At 37.4% G+C, this 22,042-nt stretch overlaps 1 protein-coding gene across 1 annotated transcript; it reads right to left on the minus strand.

Moving 5' to 3' along the window:
• Positions 1–5,239: 5,239 nt before the first annotated feature.
• Positions 5,240–21,921, minus strand: ctr9 (CTR9 homolog, Paf1/RNA polymerase II complex component). Its single transcript, XM_079605116.1, has 23 exons — positions 21,741–21,921; positions 20,179–20,277; positions 19,859–20,098; positions 19,648–19,765; positions 18,344–18,433; positions 17,040–17,296; positions 16,855–16,962; positions 15,889–16,125; positions 15,714–15,803; positions 15,499–15,627; positions 13,120–13,303; positions 12,947–13,035; positions 12,107–12,292; positions 11,933–12,020; positions 11,623–11,771; positions 11,431–11,547; positions 10,675–10,820; positions 10,511–10,582; positions 8,720–9,002; positions 8,468–8,619; positions 7,487–7,568; positions 7,295–7,407; positions 5,240–5,982 (listed from the first exon to the last, which is right to left on the minus strand). The coding sequence occupies exons 1-23, from the start codon at positions 21,783–21,785 to the stop codon at positions 5,583–5,585; spliced, it is 3,474 nt and encodes a 1,157-aa protein (XP_079461242.1). The 5' UTR covers positions 21,786–21,921; the 3' UTR covers positions 5,240–5,582.
• Between the last annotated feature and the right edge of the window lie 121 nt (positions 21,922–22,042).

Below are 22,042 nucleotides of genomic sequence, written 5' to 3' on the forward strand. Positions count from 1 at the left end.
TTCCGTAAGGGCAGAAGGATACAAATATGTGAACAGATAAATGCTGCAGTAAATAGAACTTATGAAAGGAATTCAAATGACATCGCTAATCGCATATAGGCTACCTGTAGTTTGTTAATGGGTTACGTCCCACTTGTGTAACTGGGATTTATACCTGGCTTGTCAGGTCTGCTAGGCTAGCTAGATAAGCATGAAATGGAAGGTGTGATCATCTTTTCTTCTCTATTGTGACATATCCGAGTGGATGGTTGTTTGCTATTGCTGTGATCTTATGTGAGTGACAGGTTGTCGCGTCCTCACACCAGTAAACACGTCCAAGAGGAATGGGAAGTTATTTTGATTAAAGATTACGAGGGCACATGAATTAAGAAAATTATGTTTTCTAAAAGTGTAATATGACAGACTTCATAGGGAAATATTGTAAGTAGAGTTTAACACCAATCCTGAAAACAATCATTTTACCCTCTCCTCTGGGCATGTAGTGGAGGACCCTAGTGGGCCCTACTCATCAGCAGGACACAATTTCTGTTTTCAACACACACAAACATCACTAAGGAACTGAGCCTTACTTGAAAAGATAAATTGTCAAAATATGCCAAATTTCCCTTACTTTCACCCTATTTTATGTTGTGTTCTGGATTGGTCTTCAAATGTAGTACAACACTGACATCTGCAGGAGGTTTGGTCCAAAATGAGAAGTCCATCTGTCACATTGGTTTCACAGACAAACCGGGGGTAAATCTAGTCCCAGACTAAATTGCATGTTTGAGCAGTCTTAACTGAAAGCAACTTGCACTGACATCCCAGCTAACACACGACGTCGCAGTTACGTAATTGTGTTAGCTGGGATATCTTAAAATATGTCAATGCCATTGTTTTGTCTCAAGATGCACACCAGTAATGTTTTTTTCTAAGGCATGTTTATAAAAGCTACTTAAATGTCCTAATTGAATTAAGGCCTAACCCTGGCTTAATCTAAGCCCTGTCTGTGAAACCAGGCCTTGGTCTCTGTTTAGAAACATATCTGTAAAGTATTAAAATAAAGCATCTATGAAATTAGCACCATTCAAATACATTGTATTAGGCCAAAATGGATATGTACAGTAAATGGAAGTATTTGAGCACTTTTTAAAACTTATGTCACACTTAAATGTCTCTATATTATTGCATTGCAAGCTCACAGATATTAAAGGGATATAGTAACTTAAAAAAAGTCATAATTTACTCACCCTCACGTCATTACAAACATATATATTACTTTATTTCTTCTGATAAACAAAAAAGAAGATATTTTGATGACCGTTTCAACTGTTTTGTCCATGCAATAAAAGTACCAAAACAAAAAATATATATATATTTTTGTAAAATATATTTATATTTCTTGATGCATAAAGATATATTAATACAATCAGACATTAGAAATGAAACTCAGAACAAGAACAGCTTGAATAAAATGCATTTTATTTATTTATTATTTTCTCACCTACCTATGCAGCAACATTGAAACGTGTACCGACAACAGTGTAATAGTTTTGAGCTTCTAATGCTGTTTTTCACTGTGATTGTTTTAGCTGAGTGTTTTATAGTTTTAGTTTTTATTTTTATGTTAGTTTTAGTAAGGCTTTGTTTGTGTAAAAATTTTAATAAAACATTGTTACATATTGTCTGTTCTTTCATTAAGAAGAAACTAAATGCATTTTGACGGGAACATAATTAAACATAAATTCAGATTTCAGCACTTTCAAAATATGTGATTGTTTGTGATTAAATATTTAATGATAAAAAGTTAGTTTGTGATTAAATGACTGATAGCACAAATTATGTTTTACATGCATGTTTTGATTATTCATAATAATCAGTTAATAATTACGTTACAAAACACCAGCTTTGTTTAAGAATGTTAGATTACTGTGTTAGACAGTAAATAGTTGTATTTAGCCTACATAATTTTCACTGCTCCAACCAATTTACGTGATCATATGCCTAAATTTAGAAACAATTTCAGAAGTGATTTATTTGTAATGTTTACCACACGCATATAAGCATTTAAGAAGCATTAAAATATAATATAATTACCGGCCCTCAAATTTGATTGGCTGGACACTGTTACAAGAGTGCTGAAGAAGGAATGCAGCCTTGTCGTACACCGTTACCATTCTGTGTTTCCTCTTTCTGTTCCAACAGTTGCTTCTTGTGTTGATCGATCCATCGATGACTTCCACATAATCAGTTTAAAGTTTCTTCCATACAAGTAATTCTGGTGTTGTTGCCGCTGTCACAAGACTGTGATCTTCTGCCAAGAACATCCAATCCTCTCCTGTCCAGAAGGTGGTTTGTTTCCGTCTGGCACCTCAGCTGAGACCTGTCCACTATGGGTGACCCTACCAGTAGTTGTGAAGTACCAGCGGCGTAGCTCTCAGCTTCACGGATGCACACAAGCCCTCACAGCACGTCAAGCTGCAAACCGTGTGAGGGACCCTAACCTAACTGCTAAAGGCAACCGCGTATCAACCAACCACTCGAAACATCCTATCAACAATGTATCAATGCAACAAAACCACTCCGAAAGTCCAGCAACAAGCTAACAACCTCTCTGAAAACCTTGCCAAACACGTCAACACCACCCCAAACATTGTGACAACCATGATAGCAATGCGTTAAAAACCACTTAGAACAACTTAGGAACAACAAACAACAAAATCACCAAAAACATCCAAACAATCTCATAGCAGTGTGCTAAAAACATATTCATAAAAATAAAAAAACTTACTCATCACACTATAAAACTTACTCTATAAATGTAAACTTACTCTATAATAGCCTAATGTTACAATATACACTCTAAAAATGCTGGGTTTCAACCCAATTTTGGGTAAAATATGGACAAACCCAAACATTGGGTTAAAAATGTAATGTAAAAATGTAACCCAACGGCTGGGTTTGTCCATATTTTACCCAAAATTGGGTTGAAACAACCCAGCATTTTTTAGAGTGATATACAATATTTACATGCGCAGGCCCTGCTGTGTGATACTCCAGCCTCCATGTGACACTGACCACTCAGTGTCTGGGCTTCTTTCTTCTGGGTTCCTCAGGCAGGGGCTCTTCACTGATGTCCACATGGATTCGTGGAGCGAAGCTGCTTCTGCTGGGTGTGGAGAAGCTCTCGGTGATCAGGACGCGTCCGTCAGGCTGCTCCGTCTCCACCAGTGAAGGGCAGTTGAGGCTTTCCCACAGCCGCTGCTTGATCTTCAGTCCCAGATCAAGGCTGTAGGGATGGTGCCGACCAGACCGTGTCTTCACCATGGGCCCCACCACAGAACTGTAAATGTCCTGGTAGCCCTGCACACTGAAGCCATGGATGGAGACAGGCTCTCCCTGCTGCGGACACACGTCCACTGAAGAGACTGAGGCTGCTGGATGGATGTTGGGGAGGACAGCAGCGTTCTGTAGGTAACGCTCTTCTAAACCGCTGGGTCTTTGAACTTCCACAGGGGTGCAGCTGTAATTGTGATCTAGCTTGACTACAGCTGCCAGATGTGAAAGGTCTTGAATGGAAGAGATGCCCTCCACCAAGAATCCCCTCAGGTGTGTGGGACGAGCCCTGGTTCTTCTTGAGCGACGCTTCTCCATGCTGATGATGACTCAAGAACAACTCAACAAATTAGACAGATTGAAGAAACTTACCCAACTGAAGAGTTGCGAAGAGCGTGTAGCACGTATGATCAGACTTCAAGATTTCAGGGACAGTTGTTTTGATTTCAAATGTCAACTCCAGTTGCTGTACCAACTGTGTTGTTAGAATGCTGAGGCTCATTTAAATGTAAACAACTCTTGATATCAGCAGCAAGTCAATTAGAGCACCATAAGCTCTGTTACATGTACTATATGATTCTCTATCACCATTATCATCGTCATTCACAGTTATATAGGGTATAAATTCCCCTTCTGTATGCAGTGGTGTCTATAAAGGCCAGTATTATTAGGAACTGCTCTGAACTGCTCTGTGCTTCATGGCCATTGGCATATCTGTGTGTTCAATTCATATTTTAAGTGACACTGAACTTCTTTTTGAAGTTCATAAATGGGTTGGTGACTTTTCCTGCTTCCAGAAACTGACTATAGCACTCAAGTGCGGCCTGAGAAAGAGCTTTTTTGTGTGTGTTGAGAATCTACTGAATGAATTCTGACAGTGTTTTGTGTCTGACAGAGACAATCTTGTGTATGTGAATGATTATACATGCACATACATGCTTGTTCACATAATTTTTCATAAAAAAAAAATCTTTATCTTAATATTAAGATAGAGCGTTATTTAATTTAGTAGTTTTTCTGTATTATCTAAAACGTTATGTTTGATTTATCTTGTTCGATTGTGATTTGGTTTGGGTAGTTACTGGGTTGGTCTTGATAAGCCTATAGGGCTTCTACCGATCCCTTTTCGAACTGGTTGATTATTATGCTACATTTTTTGTTGTTTTTGTTTTATTTTATTGATGGATATTTCATACGTGTTGCTATTTTTTATTTTAATTGTTCAAAATAAAGATTTCATTTCATTAAAAGGATTTATTTTTTTTTTACATTTTTTTTTACATAAGGCGTGCAATGGCTAGTTTAGTTTCAAAGAATGTAACAACTGTATAGGTACCGCCACAATCTTTCTGTGGGAAAAAAAGAAAAGAGTGTCACAGAAGATGATTCAGAATATGTGACCCTGGACCACAAAACCAGACTTATATGTGTGTTTTTTATTTATATTAGTGAATAAATATATTAGTGATATTTATACTTAATCTGAAGGCTGCATAAATAAGCTTTCAAGTGATGTATGGTTTGTTAGGATAGGACAATATTTGGCCAAGATACAACTATTTGAAAATCTGGAATCTGAGGGTGCCAAAAAAATCGAAATATTGAGAAAATCACCTTTAAATTTGTTCATTTATGTTGGACATTGTGCTGTATCCACTCACAAAAATAAAATGTTGATATATGTATGGTAGGAAATTTACTAAATACCTTCATAGAACATGATCTTTACTTAATATCCTAATGATATTTGGCATAAAAGAAAAATCGATAATTTTGACCCATACAATGTATTGTTGGCTATTGCCAGATATTCCCGTGCGACATGTGACTGGTTTTGTGGTCCAGGGTCACATGTGGGGGGAAAAAAGAATAATAAAAAAACCTAAACAAACTGCAATAGTTCCAAACAAAACAAAATAAAAAACATTTTCAAAATACTTTTTATTCAAAGGGATTTCATATTGTACACCAACTCTGAATCACAGTGTGTGATTGTCCCTTAAGATTACATAGCACAATATATGCCGTGATGCTCATCAAAAACGTCTGTTAAAGAGGTTTTGAACATTTCTTACTCAAAAGACTAAACAGAAAACACGTTCTCATTTAAAAAAAAAAAAAAAAAAAAAAAAAAAAACATACAAAAAAACAACTAAAATCTGAGAAACATTATCCTGGCTGGACGACATAACTCCGTACGCTATGATCGGAACATTACAAGAACAAAGGCTTTTCGTTTTCCCCAACGGAGCGAACGGTCAGTAATTTCAGTCACTGTCGTCATCAGATCCTCTGTTGGAGGCTTCATTGTTGGACCCCTCGGGCTCAGATTCGTTATCGGACCTCTGCGGAGAGCCCTCGTTCTCTGACGCCGGGGCCGGAGACCCAGCCGGAGACCCAGCCGGAGACCCAGCCGGGGATTCATCGTCAGACCCGGAGCGGCTCTTTTTGCTCTCGTTGTCGGACTGCTCGGAGTCGGACTGCTGCTGCGGTCTCCTCCTCTTCACCGGACGATCACTGCCGGACTCGTCTGAGTTTGCAGAGCGCCGGGGGCTGCCGGCCTCGCTGCCGGATCGGTTCCGCTCCTCGTTGGAATCGCTGTCAGAAGCGATGCGTTTCCTGTGGCTTTCGTCGTCGTCTGAACCCGAGCCGCTGTGTCTGGCGTTTCTGGACATACAATCGACAACATTAGGAAGGAAATAAACTTCAAGTAGTGTTTACACTGACTTTTTTTCTATGTGACAGCGCCACCTACCAAAAAGATTTTGGACTATCGTGTCTATCGCGGTTACGCTCCTGTGACGTTTGCATGTGTTTTTAAGTATTGTGGACAACTAATTTTGCTATATGCGCGTACAACGCAATGAAACATGCCAAATTGTGCGGGCATCATTTTGACCAGGCTGTCATACAAAGAAATTATGAAAACATGCAATGCTTTTTCCTGTGAGCTTTTTTTCTATGCATTTTTTAGCGGTGTAGCTGTAGTTTGCATTTTTTGCCGCATAATTTTGTCAGATAAATAACTACGTAACTTACGTATTTATATGAGAGAGAGAGAGAGAGAGAGAGAGAGAGAGAGAGAGAGAGAGAGAGAGAGAGAGAGCGAGAGAGAGAGAGAGAGAGCGAGACAGAGAGAGAGCGAGACAGAGAGAGAGAGAGAGAGAGAGAGAGAGAGAGCGAGAGAGAGAGAGAGCGAGAGAGAGAGAGAGAGCGAGAGAGAGAGAGAGCGAGACAGAGAGAGAGCGAGACAGAGAGAGAGAGAGAGAGAGAGAGAGAGAGAGAGAGAGAGAGAGAGAGAGAGAGAGAGAGAGAGAGAGAGAGAGAGAGAGAATTCATGAATTACAACTAGAGCTGCACGATTCTGGATAAATTGAGAATCACGATTATTTTTGTTTCAAAGAGATCATGATTCTCCCCAGATTCTGAAAACAGACAACTAAATAAAATAACACAATTTACTAGAGGTTCTGACAAAATGTTACTTGCTGCCGTTTATATAAATTGTTTAATTAATCTGAATTAATACTTTTTTAAAAATAGTTTTGAATGAATGATTCAATGAAAAACAAAAATTTAACAGTTACTTATTGTCACCGTAATGATGTAATCGATAAAATCTTTATTTGAAGCCTCAAGTTATTTTCTACGGGAGATTTACTCTATTTTGATCGTTACTCCAGACATCAATGTTTATATCCGACCTATAAACTTTTATTCCAGTACTTCTGTGATAATATGAATATTTATAACATAGAAATACTGATACTGTGATGTTCAAAAGATGTGTGATTGTGAAGCTGTTTAATACCTATACATGACAACGGCTCTCTCTGGGTCAGCGGGATTTTAATACGAATAATAATTAATACGAGCATTTAAGTTCAGATCTATGCATGACAGTTAACAGGTTCATTTAAAAATTAAACACACAGGGTGGATTTTCCGGTCATACGGACTTCAAGTGACCATCTCTTACCGGTCTTCTGCTATTTTCAGGCCATCCTCATCGGAGGAGGAATCGGAGGATGAAATGATGGCCTTGGACTTGATCTTCCCTTTAAGAGATGGCGGCATGCGCTCCGGCTTGGACTTAAAAAAAGAAAAATGCAATTAGATGTAAATCTCTACATCCAGTAACACTTGCATATTAAGCGCAGAGCACCGGTACCTTCTCGGCCCTCTTGCGCTCTCTGGGCTTGCGCTGCTTTCTAGGCCTTGAGCCTCCTTCCTCATCATCTGAACCGGCTGGCCTGTGGAAGCAACCAGACAAACACTGCAACTTCAGTCGGGTTTAAATACAATCACTAGGGATCAGGAAAATATATATATATATTATAATTATTAACAATTTTAAAATGTTTGATTTAGATCATTTATAACTATTCAATTAGATGACAAAAAAAACACACAAATACAAGTTCAACACGATCATATTTTGCACTTTTTGAAGCAAAATAACAGCATTGCTAAAAGATTGTATCATTTAAATGTATAATCATTCAATTACATAAATTAAACTAAGGTCAAAACCTAGAGTTTCATATTTTATTATAAAAAAAAAATTTATTCATATTTTATAATAAGATTTTATTATACCCTTTTTAAAACTCTTGATCAAACGGATTCATATTGAAATTACTGGATTTTGCCCGTGAAATTTTGATTAGCAAGAGTATGTGTGTCCACACCTGGCACCTTTATATCGTTGTTAAAAGAAAATTATTTTGTAATTGCATTTTGATTCTCTGAATTGAAGTTGTGAGCAACCCAAAAACTCACCCTTTATGTTCCACCTGGGTTATTATCATTAACTAAAAAATAATAATAAGTTTAATAATAAGGAATTTTTTGTCAATTAGTTGCCAAGGCATCATTTCTTATTTTTGTTTAGTTTAAGTTCAAGCACTAAAACTACTAACTAGAAATGAAATAAAAATCTAAACTAACGCTGAACTAAAACTATAACTGAAAAAAAAAAAAAATACAGTGATATAAAAAAAACCAAATAAAAATGACAAAAGCACATAAAATTAACTTTTTAACTAACAATAAAATTCAAACTGAGAGTATAAAAATAAAAGCCAATTCAAGGTATATGAATGATGGTAAAATAACACTGCATTCCACCACGGCTCTCGTGAATGTTTACCTCCTCCTCTTCTTCCGGGGTTTCTTCTCTCCATCCTCTCCTGCATCCTCAACTTCACTGCCGCTCCCAACTTTCTTCTTCTTCTTTTTCTTCATTGGCAGGTCTTCATCAGAGTCATCATTGACAAAGTCATCAAAATCACCCTTTTTGCGCTGATAAAAAATGAAAATGAACATGTAAATAACTGTCTTGCGTTTTGTATTGTTTTTTACATTTTTGATGACTAGATCCCAGCTCTCCAAAAAAGCTCACCCGTCCGCTGCCTCCTTTCCTCTTCTCCTTCGCTGAATCTTTCATTCCCTCTGAGAAGGTGAGCAGGTTCTTGGTCTTCTCCACATACTGGGCTCTCTGCTCAAGCAGCTTCTTCTGCTCCTCAGCCACTCTGCTCTTCCTCTCCTCCTGTTCCTTCTTCACTTGCTGCCGCAGGGTGTCTCTCTCCAGCTCCTGTTTGGCACGATGCTCCTTCTCCTCCTCATCTTGTTTGCGAGCTCGGGCCACATGGTATTGAGCCTGGCTTAGCAAGTCAGAGCACTGCCTGAGAGACAAAACATACACTTATACTAATCAGATCGCTGGAGACTAATCAGATCCCCGGTTTCACAGATGAGGCTTAAGTCTTGGCTGTGTTTTGTCTCAAGATACACACAGTTATGTTTTTTTATGAGGCCCATTTATAAAAGCTACTTAAATATCCTAATTTAATTCAGGTCTCATCCTGGGTTAATCTAAACCCTGTCTGTGAAACCAGGGCAGAAAGAACAAATGAAGAAAGGAATGAAGAATGGATCAAACAAAAGACCCATAATGGATGGAAGGAAGGAAGGAATGAAGGAAGGAATGAATAAACAAAAGAGGATGGATGAATAGAAGGATGGAAGAAACTAACAAATTAATGATGATGGATGGAAGGGAGGAAGAACGAAGGATGGAAGGAAGGAACTAACAAACGATGGATGGAAGGATGAAAAGGACAAACGAATGAAAGAAGCATGATGAACAAACAAAGGATGGATGGATGGATGGATGGATGGAAGAAACAAACAAACAAATGCACGATGGGTGGAAGGAAGGGACGGACAGAATGGATGAACAAAAAATTAATGGATGGAAGGAAGGAATGAACGAACAAAGGATGGATAGAAAGGAGGAAGGAATGATGGATGGACAGACAGATGGAACAAACAAAGGGTGGAAGGAACAAAAAAATGATGGATGGATGGATGGATGGATGAAAAGAACAAAAATGAATGATGATGAAGGAAAGAAGGAACAAACAAAGGATAAATGGAATGAACGGATAAACAAAGGATGGAAGGAAGGATGGAAAGAATGAACAAATTAATGATGAAGAAAGGAAGGAACAATGGAAGGATGGAAGGAACAGATAAGCAAATGATGAAAGGAACAAAGAAACGAGCAATTGAAGGAAAGAATTAATAATGGATGGAACGAACGAACAAACAATCAAAGGAAGGAATGAACAAACGGTCCCACTTTATATTAAGTGGCTTTAACTACTATGTACTAACATTAAAATTAATAATTTGATACAATGGACTTATTGTGTACATATATGTTTTTACATTGTACTTATATTTTAAAAATACCTGCTTGTAATTACAGTGGTAATTAATTTATGTAATTACACTGTTGACCCTTCCCTTACACCTTAACCCACCCTTAAACTTAACCATACCAGCACACCTGTCCCTAACCTTACCCGTATCACACCGCAATAGCAGAACAAGTATTTTACAATACAACATGAACACAATAAGTACATTGTACTTATTTTTCTATGCAAGTACATAGTACTTAAAGCCACTTAATATAAAGTGGGACCGAACAAACAAACAATGGCTGAATCAAACGATGGGTGGATGTATACACGCATATGTCTATATAACAACAGAAATATAAACATTAAGCATGAAATATTTTGTTGTCCCGCAGTTCTTGGGAGTTGTCAGATCCCATTTGTCTGAATCATGAGACGAAACGTTCAGAACAAAAGTCACATATCTGTGGATAAAGCAACTGTACCTGGCTTCGCCCGCGGCCAGCGCTAGGTCAAATCTCATTTTATCTCCAGCCTTACTGAGGTAACTGAAGTACCTGTGAGAACAACAACAGGAAGTTAAAGAAGCGTATGAAAGCCTCAGGCTGTAGTGCGTCACAGGCTGGAGATCATGGACACACACACACACCTGTGAGCCAACTCCAGCTCCTTCACTGCACTCAACACAGCCTTCAGGTTACTCTTCTCATCCTTCAGCACCAGCGTGGCCAACCTCTGCAGAACCAGCGCCACGTTAAACAGCAGCACAGTGTCGTTGGGAGCCACATGACGAGCCTGCAGGAAAACCAGAAACATGTAGCATTAGGACTGCTAATAGATAGAAAATAATTCATTATACTTAATACAATATTAAGGAAAAAATAACCATTATACATTTTGGGGACATTAATCACATATTAATGTGATGAAAAATCACATGATTTATTTTCAAACACATTGTTTTTAATGCATTGGGTTCATCTTTTAAAGCTAACACGTCAAATTAATAGTTCAAACCTAGGTAATGAATTATGCAACATACTAAAAAACAATATAACCTTATTCAGCTCAATAACATAGGCTATTTGACATTATATGCGGCAGCCTGATTTATATTACAAGACAAATACAATCTAGTCACTGTAGCAGAGATTCACAATTTTGTTTCTTAGCTAAACCGCTTAAACCTGAAATACTTACTTTTAAAATAATATTTCAATCATTTGTTGGTTAATGGTCACACAGGACATGCAGGTAAACCATTTTTCTTTAGATTTTATATTTTAATTTTAAAATGCTAAAAAAAATTATTTCATTATTTGCTTTTCATATACTTGCGAAATCCAGTTTGGGAAACCCTGCAGTAAAGAACAGAAAATGCCAAGTTGCACGAAGATTGTCCCACCCTGAGAAGAGTCTGTTTGCAGTCCTGCAGCTTGCCACATTTGAAGAGCGCTCGGGCCAGGTACAGCAGCACCTCTGTGTTCTGATATTTGTAGAATTTCTTCAAGCAGTTTTCATACTGAAGAGGAAAAACAGGCGGTGAGTACAGATCCACTCCCGTTCAGAGGAACTGTCCTTCAGTCTATTCTCTCACCATCTGCACAGCACTGATGTACTGCTTCTGCTCCACATAGATGTGTGCAAGATTCAGCCAGACATCACTGATCTCTGCTGTGGCCTCTCTGACCTGGGCAAACACATCCCGAGCCTCTCGGAAATAACCCTTGTGTGCCAACACAGCACCTGCGTCACACAGCAGAAACATGCTCACGGTGAGCTGAAGCAAAGCGATGGGTCAACACAAGTCCACTTTCAACCATGTCTACACCACAAAAGCAACCCGGTCAAATAATGCTAGTTACGGGTCTAGCTTTGCAAGGCTAATTAAAAAGCAGATAAAGCACCTATTCCATTGGCAGCATATAGATTTTTGGCATCATTTCTCAGAACTTGTTTGTAAATCGCCAGAGCTCGATCCTGGTGCCGCTTTTCCTGTGAAAAAAAGAAAAAAAAGAGTAAATAAATCAAACAGACTCAGGAAACACGTGATGGTTTGTCAACTGAGTAACGCAAGGCACCTTTTCTCTGTCTCTAGTGGGCTGGTGCAGCGTCTGAAGCCACACGTTTCCCAGCGCCAGCATAGAGTAGGTGTCATTCTGAGTTGAGGGCTGTTTAAGGATGCGCTCAAACTTCTTCTGGCCGGGTCCCCACTCCTGTTTGGCCAAGTGCAGGTTACCAATCAGCGACCAGGCGTCAGGGTGGTCCTACAAAACACATTTTATTACTACAGATCTGAAGAAATCACAGTTTTTGGCGCACCTAAAAAAGGACAAAAAGTCTAAGGGCCCTATTTTAACGATCTGAAACACAAGTATCAAAAGCGAAACGCAAGTAACTCTGTGGGCGGATCCCGGGCGCTGTTGCTATTATACCGGCAGGATAAATGAATAACGCACCACTAACTTTAGACTAGGTTTTTCCTGGTCAGTGGCAGAATTGTTTTCTGGAACTGCAAAATAGCAGCAGGGAACGTTTGCGCCGGAACACGCCTCCTCTTTTCGCTGTGTTAATGTTATGCTAATTCATCTCAAACTCAAACCATACAAAATTTCAAGGAAAGATGACTGTTAATTATAATTTTTTCCATGTGATTTTTGGTCACCATGTGATCTTTCTTTGGTTTAGACTCTTTGTTATTACAAGGGAGACTCTTGCACCTGGCGTAGTAATCAGGCACTGAAGGTCATGTTGTGACTGAAACGTTTGCTGGTCCAAAGTACAGCTGTGGTTTTTCTCACATTTGCTTTTTTGTTGTTGCTTGCAGACCTTTTTTGCATCTTTTTGCCTTTTTAGATTTACACAGATCCAGAAGGATGACAATATATGTAGGCGTATGTACGGCGGCAAGAACTATCTACCTGATTGATCTGAAGGGCTTCTTTAAACCAGTCAGAAGCTTCGTAGAAATTCCCCTTGTCACGTGCCATCGCTCCGAGACGCAAGTAACCTGTTACAGAATCAAATAAGACAAATGAGCGGCTGTTTCCTGAAAAAAACACACACAAAATCAATACTCTGTGATGATGCATACAGTCCACATAGTTGGGATGCTCTCTCAAGACGTTCTTGTAGAGTTTCTCAGCCTCGTGAAACTCGCACATGGCTTCATAGAGTCTGGCCAGGTTATAGGAGGTTGTGACAGAGATGGCGTTGTAGTAGTGCTCATCATGCTCGCCCTCAGCTTTTGCCCTCTCCAAAGAAGCCAGGAAGTATTTCTACAAAGAAATTGAGATGTGTGATTGAGTTATTTAACTAAAAAAATTAACTTTTTTTTTTCCACAACCAAATTGTCCAAGACATTCTATTCCAATAATTTAGTCAAAATTAATTGTGTTTGTGTAATTGTAATGTAATTGTAATGTCAAATGTAATTGTGGAGGTAAATCAACAGCAGAACCAGTACAACCAGTACAGGTAAAGTATGTAAGATGTTAAATACATTACCTCAATTCAGTTTGTTCATTGACTACTATTAGTATGCTATTCATAGGTTTATCTCCCTCAAAAGTTTACACACATTGGCCCTCATTTATCAATCTTGCGTCGAAACGGGCGTATATGTTGGCGTAAGATTATGCTTACACTCCTCTCACCGTCTGATTTATGAAGCTGTGCGTACGTTTGAAATTCAGGTGTACGCAATACCTGCCTCTTGATAAATGCCGCGGCTGAAAACGATCGTCATTAGATTAACACACCCCTATATATTCACGTCTCCGCCTCCCCCACGCCCTCATTTTACGCCATGGACACACGGAAGACGGCAAAGAGGAGAAACTTCTCCGGTGGAAATCCAGTTTAAATCGCTGGTTGGTTGAGCAAATTACCTATCACAATGCATTATTTTACTGCACGTGTTTTAAAACTATTAGCGTTGAATTTCGCATGACGTCACATGTAATGGGGTGTACAATAGTGATGATGATGTGAATAATTGCATGACAATTTGTAATATTCTTCTTATTAGTATTATGATTTTGATTATTAATGACGCTTATTGTTATTTAGAAGAAGAATGTCTTTGTTATTTATTATTATTTAAAAGAAGAAGAATGTCATTTTAATTATTTTGTCAGTCTGAATTATTTTTTGGTCATTGAAAGCCTTTCATTACTGAACCCAGTCCGTGCGCACCTGCCGGGCTTAACTCACAAAAATAAACACTGAAGTTTATAATTTCTATGTTGTTGTTTTTTTACAGTGGGTCATAATATATCATATATTTAGTTTGTCAGTGCGTTTTGTGGTGTTAGGAATTGTTTTTCTGCGCATTTCAGCACTAACTGAAAACGTGCGTACATGTACACCACCTCCTGAGCTGGCGTAGGATTTGAGCGTGCCGTACGCCAACATCCATATTGATAAATCGCAAAGTCACCGTGGTTTTGGGTGTACGCTGGAAATTTGGTGTACGCACTTTTCATAAATGAGGGCCATTGAGCCTCCCAGGCACCATCTAAACATTGAGATTGACAGATCTGAGCGGACAATCTCTTTCCAGCTCAACCTATAGCAAGAGTTTGGAGGCGTGGCTACTGTAGCAGGCGGAGCCAGAGGGTGTTTAGCCAATGACTGATGAGTTACATGGGAAGAGAAATGTGGCTTTGGTTAAAGAAATGCAAGACAAAATTTGACTTTCAAAGATTAGACGGGTCAAAGTGAACGAGATGCAACGCGCTACAATCGACACTTCAATACCATACAACATAATTTACTTTGATGTGCCCAGTGTAGACAGAAACAGATTTAGCACCGTAAAGAGTACATGTATATGAATGCATTATTCAGAGAGCGATTTCGTGTGAATTAATTCTTCCTGGCAGCGTCTCTCTACTAGTAGTGAAGCTGTGTGTTTAAGTTACTAAGAAATATATGCTAGAACTTTTCAGTTTATGAGCTATTTTATTGATAAATCACAGAACATTGCTGACAATACATTAATGCGGTAATGATTCTGTGTGCGGATGTGCGAGCTATGAGTGTGCGTTACAATGCAGCGCGCGTTAGTTCAGAATGGCGATTAACTAACGTGTACAATAAGATGTTTAAAACGTGCATTCACCCAATTTTGAGCATCCTGATGGTATACTTAAACATGTCATGTGGAGCGCTCTCGGGGTATGCATTTATTTGTCACTTTAACTGTTCGGAAACGAAGCGTAAAAGATTTATTATACACGTACAACACAGCTAAAAGTATTCCTAATATGTTGGACCGTTAATAAACATGTCTACACAAACCCAGTAAAGGCTATTTGTGATGTTTTGAGTATGGAGAGGCGTGACACATGAAAGTGGTGTTTGCAAGATTGCTGGAAAATATGTTTTATTTTTGTAACTCCGCTAAGTGCAATAGTGTCGCAGAAACAACATACTTCACTTTTAATTTGAGCCAAAAATGCCTTTTTACCTTGGCCTCGCCGAGGTTTCCCAATCTGAAGTGTAACGCCCCCAAATTATTGAGGATCTCAGGGGGAACATCAGCCTGGACCTTCTCCTGAAGGATGCGAGTGGCAGTGCCATATGCGGATAGAGCACCCTGCAGGAAAGATGGGAGATCCACAGTGAGACAGGTGTATGTTACACGAGTCAAAACGCAGGCGCATGTAGAGAGAGCACTGTTACCTGAATGTCTGTTTGTTCCAAAATTTGGGCGAGCTCAATCCAGGCTTCCACATCATCAGAATATTGTACTGTGACTTTTTTCAGATGTTCCTATAAGTAAAAAAAACCAGACTTATAATCTCTGAGAGAAGCATTTTTTTTTTGTAATTCAGTTTTTTGATATGCAATGTCATACTTTAGCAATGTCTCTCTTCTCCTGGTCATCCGATGTGGCATAAAGTGACCCAAGGATTTTCATGGTTTCATAATTGTTGGGATATGCCTTCAGGACCTTTTCAAAACACTGCGCGGCGTTCTCCTTGTCTCTACGATACACGTACATCTGGCCCAGGCCAAAGAAGGGCAGTACAAAAGTAGACGAGGCAAACTGAGTGGCCTGATAGTAGTACTGGAAGGCTTGGTCGTAGTCCTCCTAAAAGCAAAGATGTGTGCAAGTTTATTACCAATGGTCTCTACGATTAACTTAGGCTTACGATGCTTTCGGGGAAACGCAGCCCAGGTCAATTCATGTTTGGCCTCGGTCCACATTATCAGTCTTCAAATATTTGAAAATATATTAAAAATGAATATTACACTTGATACTTAAGTTTGTCTATCTAAAACTATCTATCTATCTATCTATCTATCTATCTATCTATCGTGTCATGCCTATTAATCTATTTATTTATTTGCTATATAGCCATGTTATAGGAGAGATAATATACAGTTAGTTAATAGTGCAAAATAATGACCGTGATCCCAGACCTCAACACTCCTGATCATCCTTTTGGCATCAGCGTTGTTATAGTTAACTAAAACAAACTACTACAAATCTGTTTTGGAAACTGAAATTGAGCTGAAACAAAATAAGATTAAATATAAAATATTAGATGAAAAATGTAAGCATAAAAAAAGAAAATTGGAAAATGTTGCTTTGACAACTACCTGAAATAAATGTATTTAAATTTTACTATTACTATAAGTGAGATAAAAAATAATTAAAGCTATAAAACCATTATAAAATGAACAAAATGACTAAAACTATAATAAAATATAAAAATACAAAATCAAATTCAAAATATGCGTTATATTTCTCATACTCGAAATATATCCCCATACTGGTTATTTACTATTTCTCAAAGGAAACGCGTCCCTTTCTTACCTGGACATGGAAGGAGCGCGCTAACTGATAGCAGCTCTCCGCTTGCATAGCCTCCACCTCTGTGTTGTGAAACGCATGAAGTGCCAGATGCTGCACTTTGCTGTAGTCCTGAAAACCACAAAGAACATATAAAGCACAAGATCTCCAATTCTAAACCGTAGATCTCAAGAGGGATCTAGCTTTACCTTTTTGAAGAAGAAATGGTTGGCGAGGTGATTGAGCACCATAGGGTTGCTGGGGTCAATGGTGTAGGCTCTGGACAGCAGCTGCACACCGTTCTTGATGGAGTCGGCCTCTTTATTGTTGAGCTCCAGCACCGCCAAGCCCACCAACGCTCCCACACATTTGGAGTTGAGCTCCAGAGCTCGCCCGAACGCCAGGCGAGCTTTCTCTAGTTTGCTGAGCTTGACAAAGCAGTGGCCCATGCCTAGTCTCACCTCAGCTGCAATGAGACAACCACACAGAAATGAGCTGTCAGTCTTGACCAGATAAAAGCTCAAGTTGTTAACCGGCACTTTTGAACACCGGCTTTTAAACAACATACAATAGTATGGTCGCTATTAGAGCTGCCAAAAATAAAATGTTAATTTATTTTAATAGTTATGCTTATGTCTCCTCACATCCTTTGGCATCACAGAATATGATCACGCTATTGTCTGTCTGTCTGTCTGCCTGGTTTTGATCTTGTCAGTAATGTGCTTGTCTTGTCATTGTAGGCGTGAAAATAAGTGTAAATATTTTAGATACCATCGTTGTATCGAGAGGATCCATCCTCACATTAAATATAGATACCAAATGTTTTAACTAGTAATTTTCTTACTTATTGTGAAAATTAATCCGCAAAATAAATTAAGTGGGGGGAAAAAACTAACTGACAGCTCGATTTAAAATAGACTACATGTGCATTATTTATAACACAGCTAATATAACATTAGTATAATGGGTAAATGTGAAAATTGTTTTAAGTTCACTTAAAATTAAAGTTGCTATATATTTTTGAAGCCTATTAAATGTCAACAATTTTGGCTTTTGATTATACTGTGATATTGAATGGCTATTATTATTCATTTCAACCCAAGAAATGGATACTTGCTTAGTAAAAATATGCCATTGTAAAATATATTTCAAATATGCTGTTTTATGTCATTTTTACATTAGTTGGGAGATTCAATGTAGAAATATGTATTACAATATGTATATATTTACGTTTGGTGTGATTAATTACAGAAAAATGTGTGATTCATTATTTTGTTTAATAATTGGACTATTTATAACCCTATATACCTAACCCTAACCCTATGACTTAATCAATCGAGATATATATATATATATATATACATATTTAATATAGAAGCTAAGCTTTTTATCTCTCAATTCATATGTAATACGTAAAGATCTAATTAGTATAAATTGATCAACTATCACTATCTAGGAAGTGGTCAGATTTCAAGTAAAGGATAATAGTATTTTCCACATCTGGCAAACTCACCTGGACAGCCAGGGTTAGTGCGAAGAGCTTTTTTGTAGTAGGCTAGAGCTCCCCTGTAATCCTTTTTGTTGAAGGAGATACACGCCTTACCTGTTGAAGGACATAAACATCAATTATCATTCATAACAAGACAATATCTATCAATAACCATGAAACAGCATTCACATCCTATTTAACTTCCATATTACGCTTACATAATAATGTGCCTAATGTGGACTGATAACTGCACATAAAGACCAGGAGGAACATGTATTACAGCATATCATACTTTTTTAAATTAATACAGTATATCTCTACAAAACAAACCTAAAAATATCTCAAAATTAATCAGTCAAAAGTTTGGGTCTCTTATTCTCACCAAAACTGCATATATTTGATCAAAAGTACAATAAAAACAGTAATATTGTGAAATATTATTACAATTTAACAGAACTATTTTCCATTTTAACATATTTTGAAATGTAATTTATTCCTGTGATGCAAAGCTGTATTTTCAGCATCATTACTCCAGTCTTCAGTGTCACATGATCCTTCAGAAATCATTCTAATATGTTGATTTGATTTCTTATTATTATCAGTGTTTTCTGCAGCGTAATATTTTTGTGGAAACCCTTATTTAAAACTTTGGGGTAAGTAAAAATAAATAAATAAATAAATAAATATATATATATATATATATATATATATATATATATATATATATATATATATATATATATATACTTTTATTCAGCAAGGATGCATTCAATTCATCAAAAGTGACAGTAAAGACATTTATGTTACAAAAAACATATATTTCAAATAAATGCCTTTCTTTTTAACTTTCTATTCATCAAAGTATCCAGAAAAACACCCCAACTGTTTTCAATATTAACATTAAGAAATGTTTCTTAAGGTCTCTGTTTTAAGTTGTAATGGTATTTCACAATATTACTGTTTTTACTGTATTTATGATCAAATAAATGCAGCCTTGTTAAATCTTAATTACAATCTCGACAATAGCGCTGTGTTTTGACTTTGAACGTGCATCGCTCACATTTAATTAATTCAATAAGCTCATATAGGATGAAGTTTAATAATCATAATCACATTAGGCGATGTCATATTTTATTGTCCCCACATTTAATATATAATCTAAGTAATCTATAATCCTCTTAAAATGATAATTTAGCATATTTAAGACTTTTTATAACAGTATTAAATCAGATCAAACTGGATTTAAGAAATATTAAAGTCCCGCGGGAAGCCTGTATTAGGTAAGCAGGGTGGATTTTTAAAGTATGTTATGATCATGTGACTTTTACCCAGGAGTGCAGGGATGTTGTTTGTCGACTGGTTCAGAACGAACTGGAACTGAGCATCTGCTTGATCCATCTTATCTCCTTCCAGGAGACAAAAGCAAGCTCTTCCCAGCAGATGGCTCTGTGGAAAAGAGAAATATCATAAGGATAAACGTCATTCTAGTAATAAAAAAATAACAGCGATGCGACTATGAACACCGGAAGCTTGACTTACCTGATCGTACATGATGATCTTGTCCGCCATGGTGTACAGAAGAGTGGACTGGTTGATGAGGTCCTTCTTTGCATCCTTGTTCTTCTCCTTTCGAGCCTGTTGGACATAATAAGCAGCCAGTGTGTCCAAACACGTCATCTGGTCCTTCTCGTGGTCTCTGTAATCGAGGTTTCCATCAATGCGCGCGGCCTCCAGCAGCTTGACGAAATCTTCCGTCTTGCCTTGTTTGTAGTACTCCAACTGAAAAAAGCAATAGTCGTAAGATTTTTTGTGCACCAGGAAACCCTAATAAAGTCATCATACGCAAGCTTGTCACTTACAGCGAGTGCAATCCAGATGTGGAGCTGTGTGTGCTCCTGTTTGAGGATACTGATGACTTCATCTCCTTCTGGAAGCTGGTCGAAGTCAAGCTCAATAACCTGAGAAAGAAAAAACATATGAACTCAGTAAGGGGGAATAGGGGCGCATGATATATATCGGTATCGGCTGTTCATTTTTAATGTTATCGGCCTGATGAGAAAATTTGGCCGATATATTAGAGCCGATAAATATTGGATTATTTCCTTCGGCTGAGACACTTCAGATGTGCACTATTCGCCATGATGGTTTTGAATTGCTTGAAATATGTTTGAAATCATTTCAAAAAAGAAAAATACAGTTAAGTGCAACATGTGCAGCACAAGTCTGTCATATAAGCTACGTAAAATTATAATGAGAACATTATTATTGTGTGCTTGTGACATGGCTTTTAATGGTGAGACTTTTGATTTTGTAATCAGGCTCTCAAAAATTATATACAAATTTGGATTTAGATTTATCAGCCAATATATCGGTTATCGGTTTTCAAATTTAAAGAATGATCAGTATCGACCAAAATGTTCGTTTCGGTGCATCCCTGTGTGCGAGCCATTACTGAGGAAAATAGGACCAAATTCCACCAGTGAGTTCGCCTGAAATGGACAGTAGAGCTCAAATAGCTGCAATAAAAAATACAATAACAATATATACCGTAATAAATATCAGTTCACATGGAAGATGTTTTTAGTTAAAAAAAAATCCCCTGAGACATGTTGTACGGCATGACAAATTAATAATAATGATGAAAAATATACAATGATATGATAATAATATAGTTATTATCTGAAATTATCATATAAAAATATAATAAAATAATATAATTAAAACATTTTTTTGTAAAAATGCCTATTAGTCACTTACGGTTCCTATTGAACAATTTTTGGGAGAGAATTAAAACGTTTCTTTACTAAATCAAGTGAAGATTGTAATGTAGATTGTAAATCTAGTATTTATATTTGATGTAGTTATTATAATTGTGCGTTATTATAGTCAAATGGAATGGGAAAAAATTAAATGTTTGAACGATTTTTAATTTTCATTAAAACGCATTTGGAAACAGTATGTAAACATAAAAACTTACGAACTACAGAAACTATACTGTTTAATATGTACAATGTTGTTCAGTTGTACAATTACAAAATAAATGTTGTTGTTGTTGCATATTATATTATATGTACTATACATATTGTTTTCCCGCTTACTTCTAAATAAATACAAAATAAATAGCACAAAATGTATCATATAAATAAACTTCAATAGTAAAGGCTTAAAATATGATTGGATAGTGTTTCTTGGAAGAACAATAAACTAAAGTATTATACATCATTGCATAATATTTGTATAATTATGACTGAGTAGCCCAAGTCTCCCAGAAGTACTTCTGTCACTCGCCTTTGTTAGTTCATGAATGTTATGTAAACTTATCAAAAGCGCGTAAATGATAGCATGTTAGCAGATGATAGCTATTCATAGATCTGTAAGAAAAATACACTCAGCACCACACAGTAATAAAACGAGTCCAAACCTCATCTGTGTCCCGCAGGGGGATTTCAATAGATCCCCGAGACATGGTTGCGACTCGAGCCTAAAACCCAATATTGCAGGTTTCGGTTGGTACTTGTTCGTATCCAACAGTGATCAGAGATGCATCAGCAGCCTCACACACACACCAACTGAACCTGAACAACACAATACACTACACTTCCGGGTTAGCGGTCAGACGCTTCAAATTAAAAGTCCTCAGAAACCATAGACAATATATAAGAGTCAGAAACTCGTCCATCTTTAAATCAACAAAAACTGAACATTTTAGTGACCTTTCTGTCT

The sequence above is a fragment of the Phoxinus phoxinus genome, assembly GCF_949152265.1.
Source record: "Phoxinus phoxinus genome assembly, chromosome: 2".
In the NCBI taxonomy this organism is placed as follows: Eukaryota; Metazoa; Chordata; class Actinopteri; order Cypriniformes; family Leuciscidae; genus Phoxinus; species Phoxinus phoxinus.

Bases quoted from the DNA above. Each gene is read 5' to 3' on its own strand.
- ctr9 (XM_079605116.1), bottom strand. From the start codon at position 21,785: ATGTCTCGGGGATCTATTGAAATCCCCCTGCGGGACACAGATGAG. The intron at 17,297-18,343 runs GTGAGTTTGCCA...GTCTCATTGCAG, and splicing joins CACTAACCCTGGCTGTCCAG to CTGAGGTGAGACTAGGCATG. The intron at 9,003-10,510 runs GTACAGTTGCTT...TTTGTCTCTCAG, and splicing joins CTGGCCGCGGGCGAAGCCAG to GCAGTGCTCTGACTTGCTAA.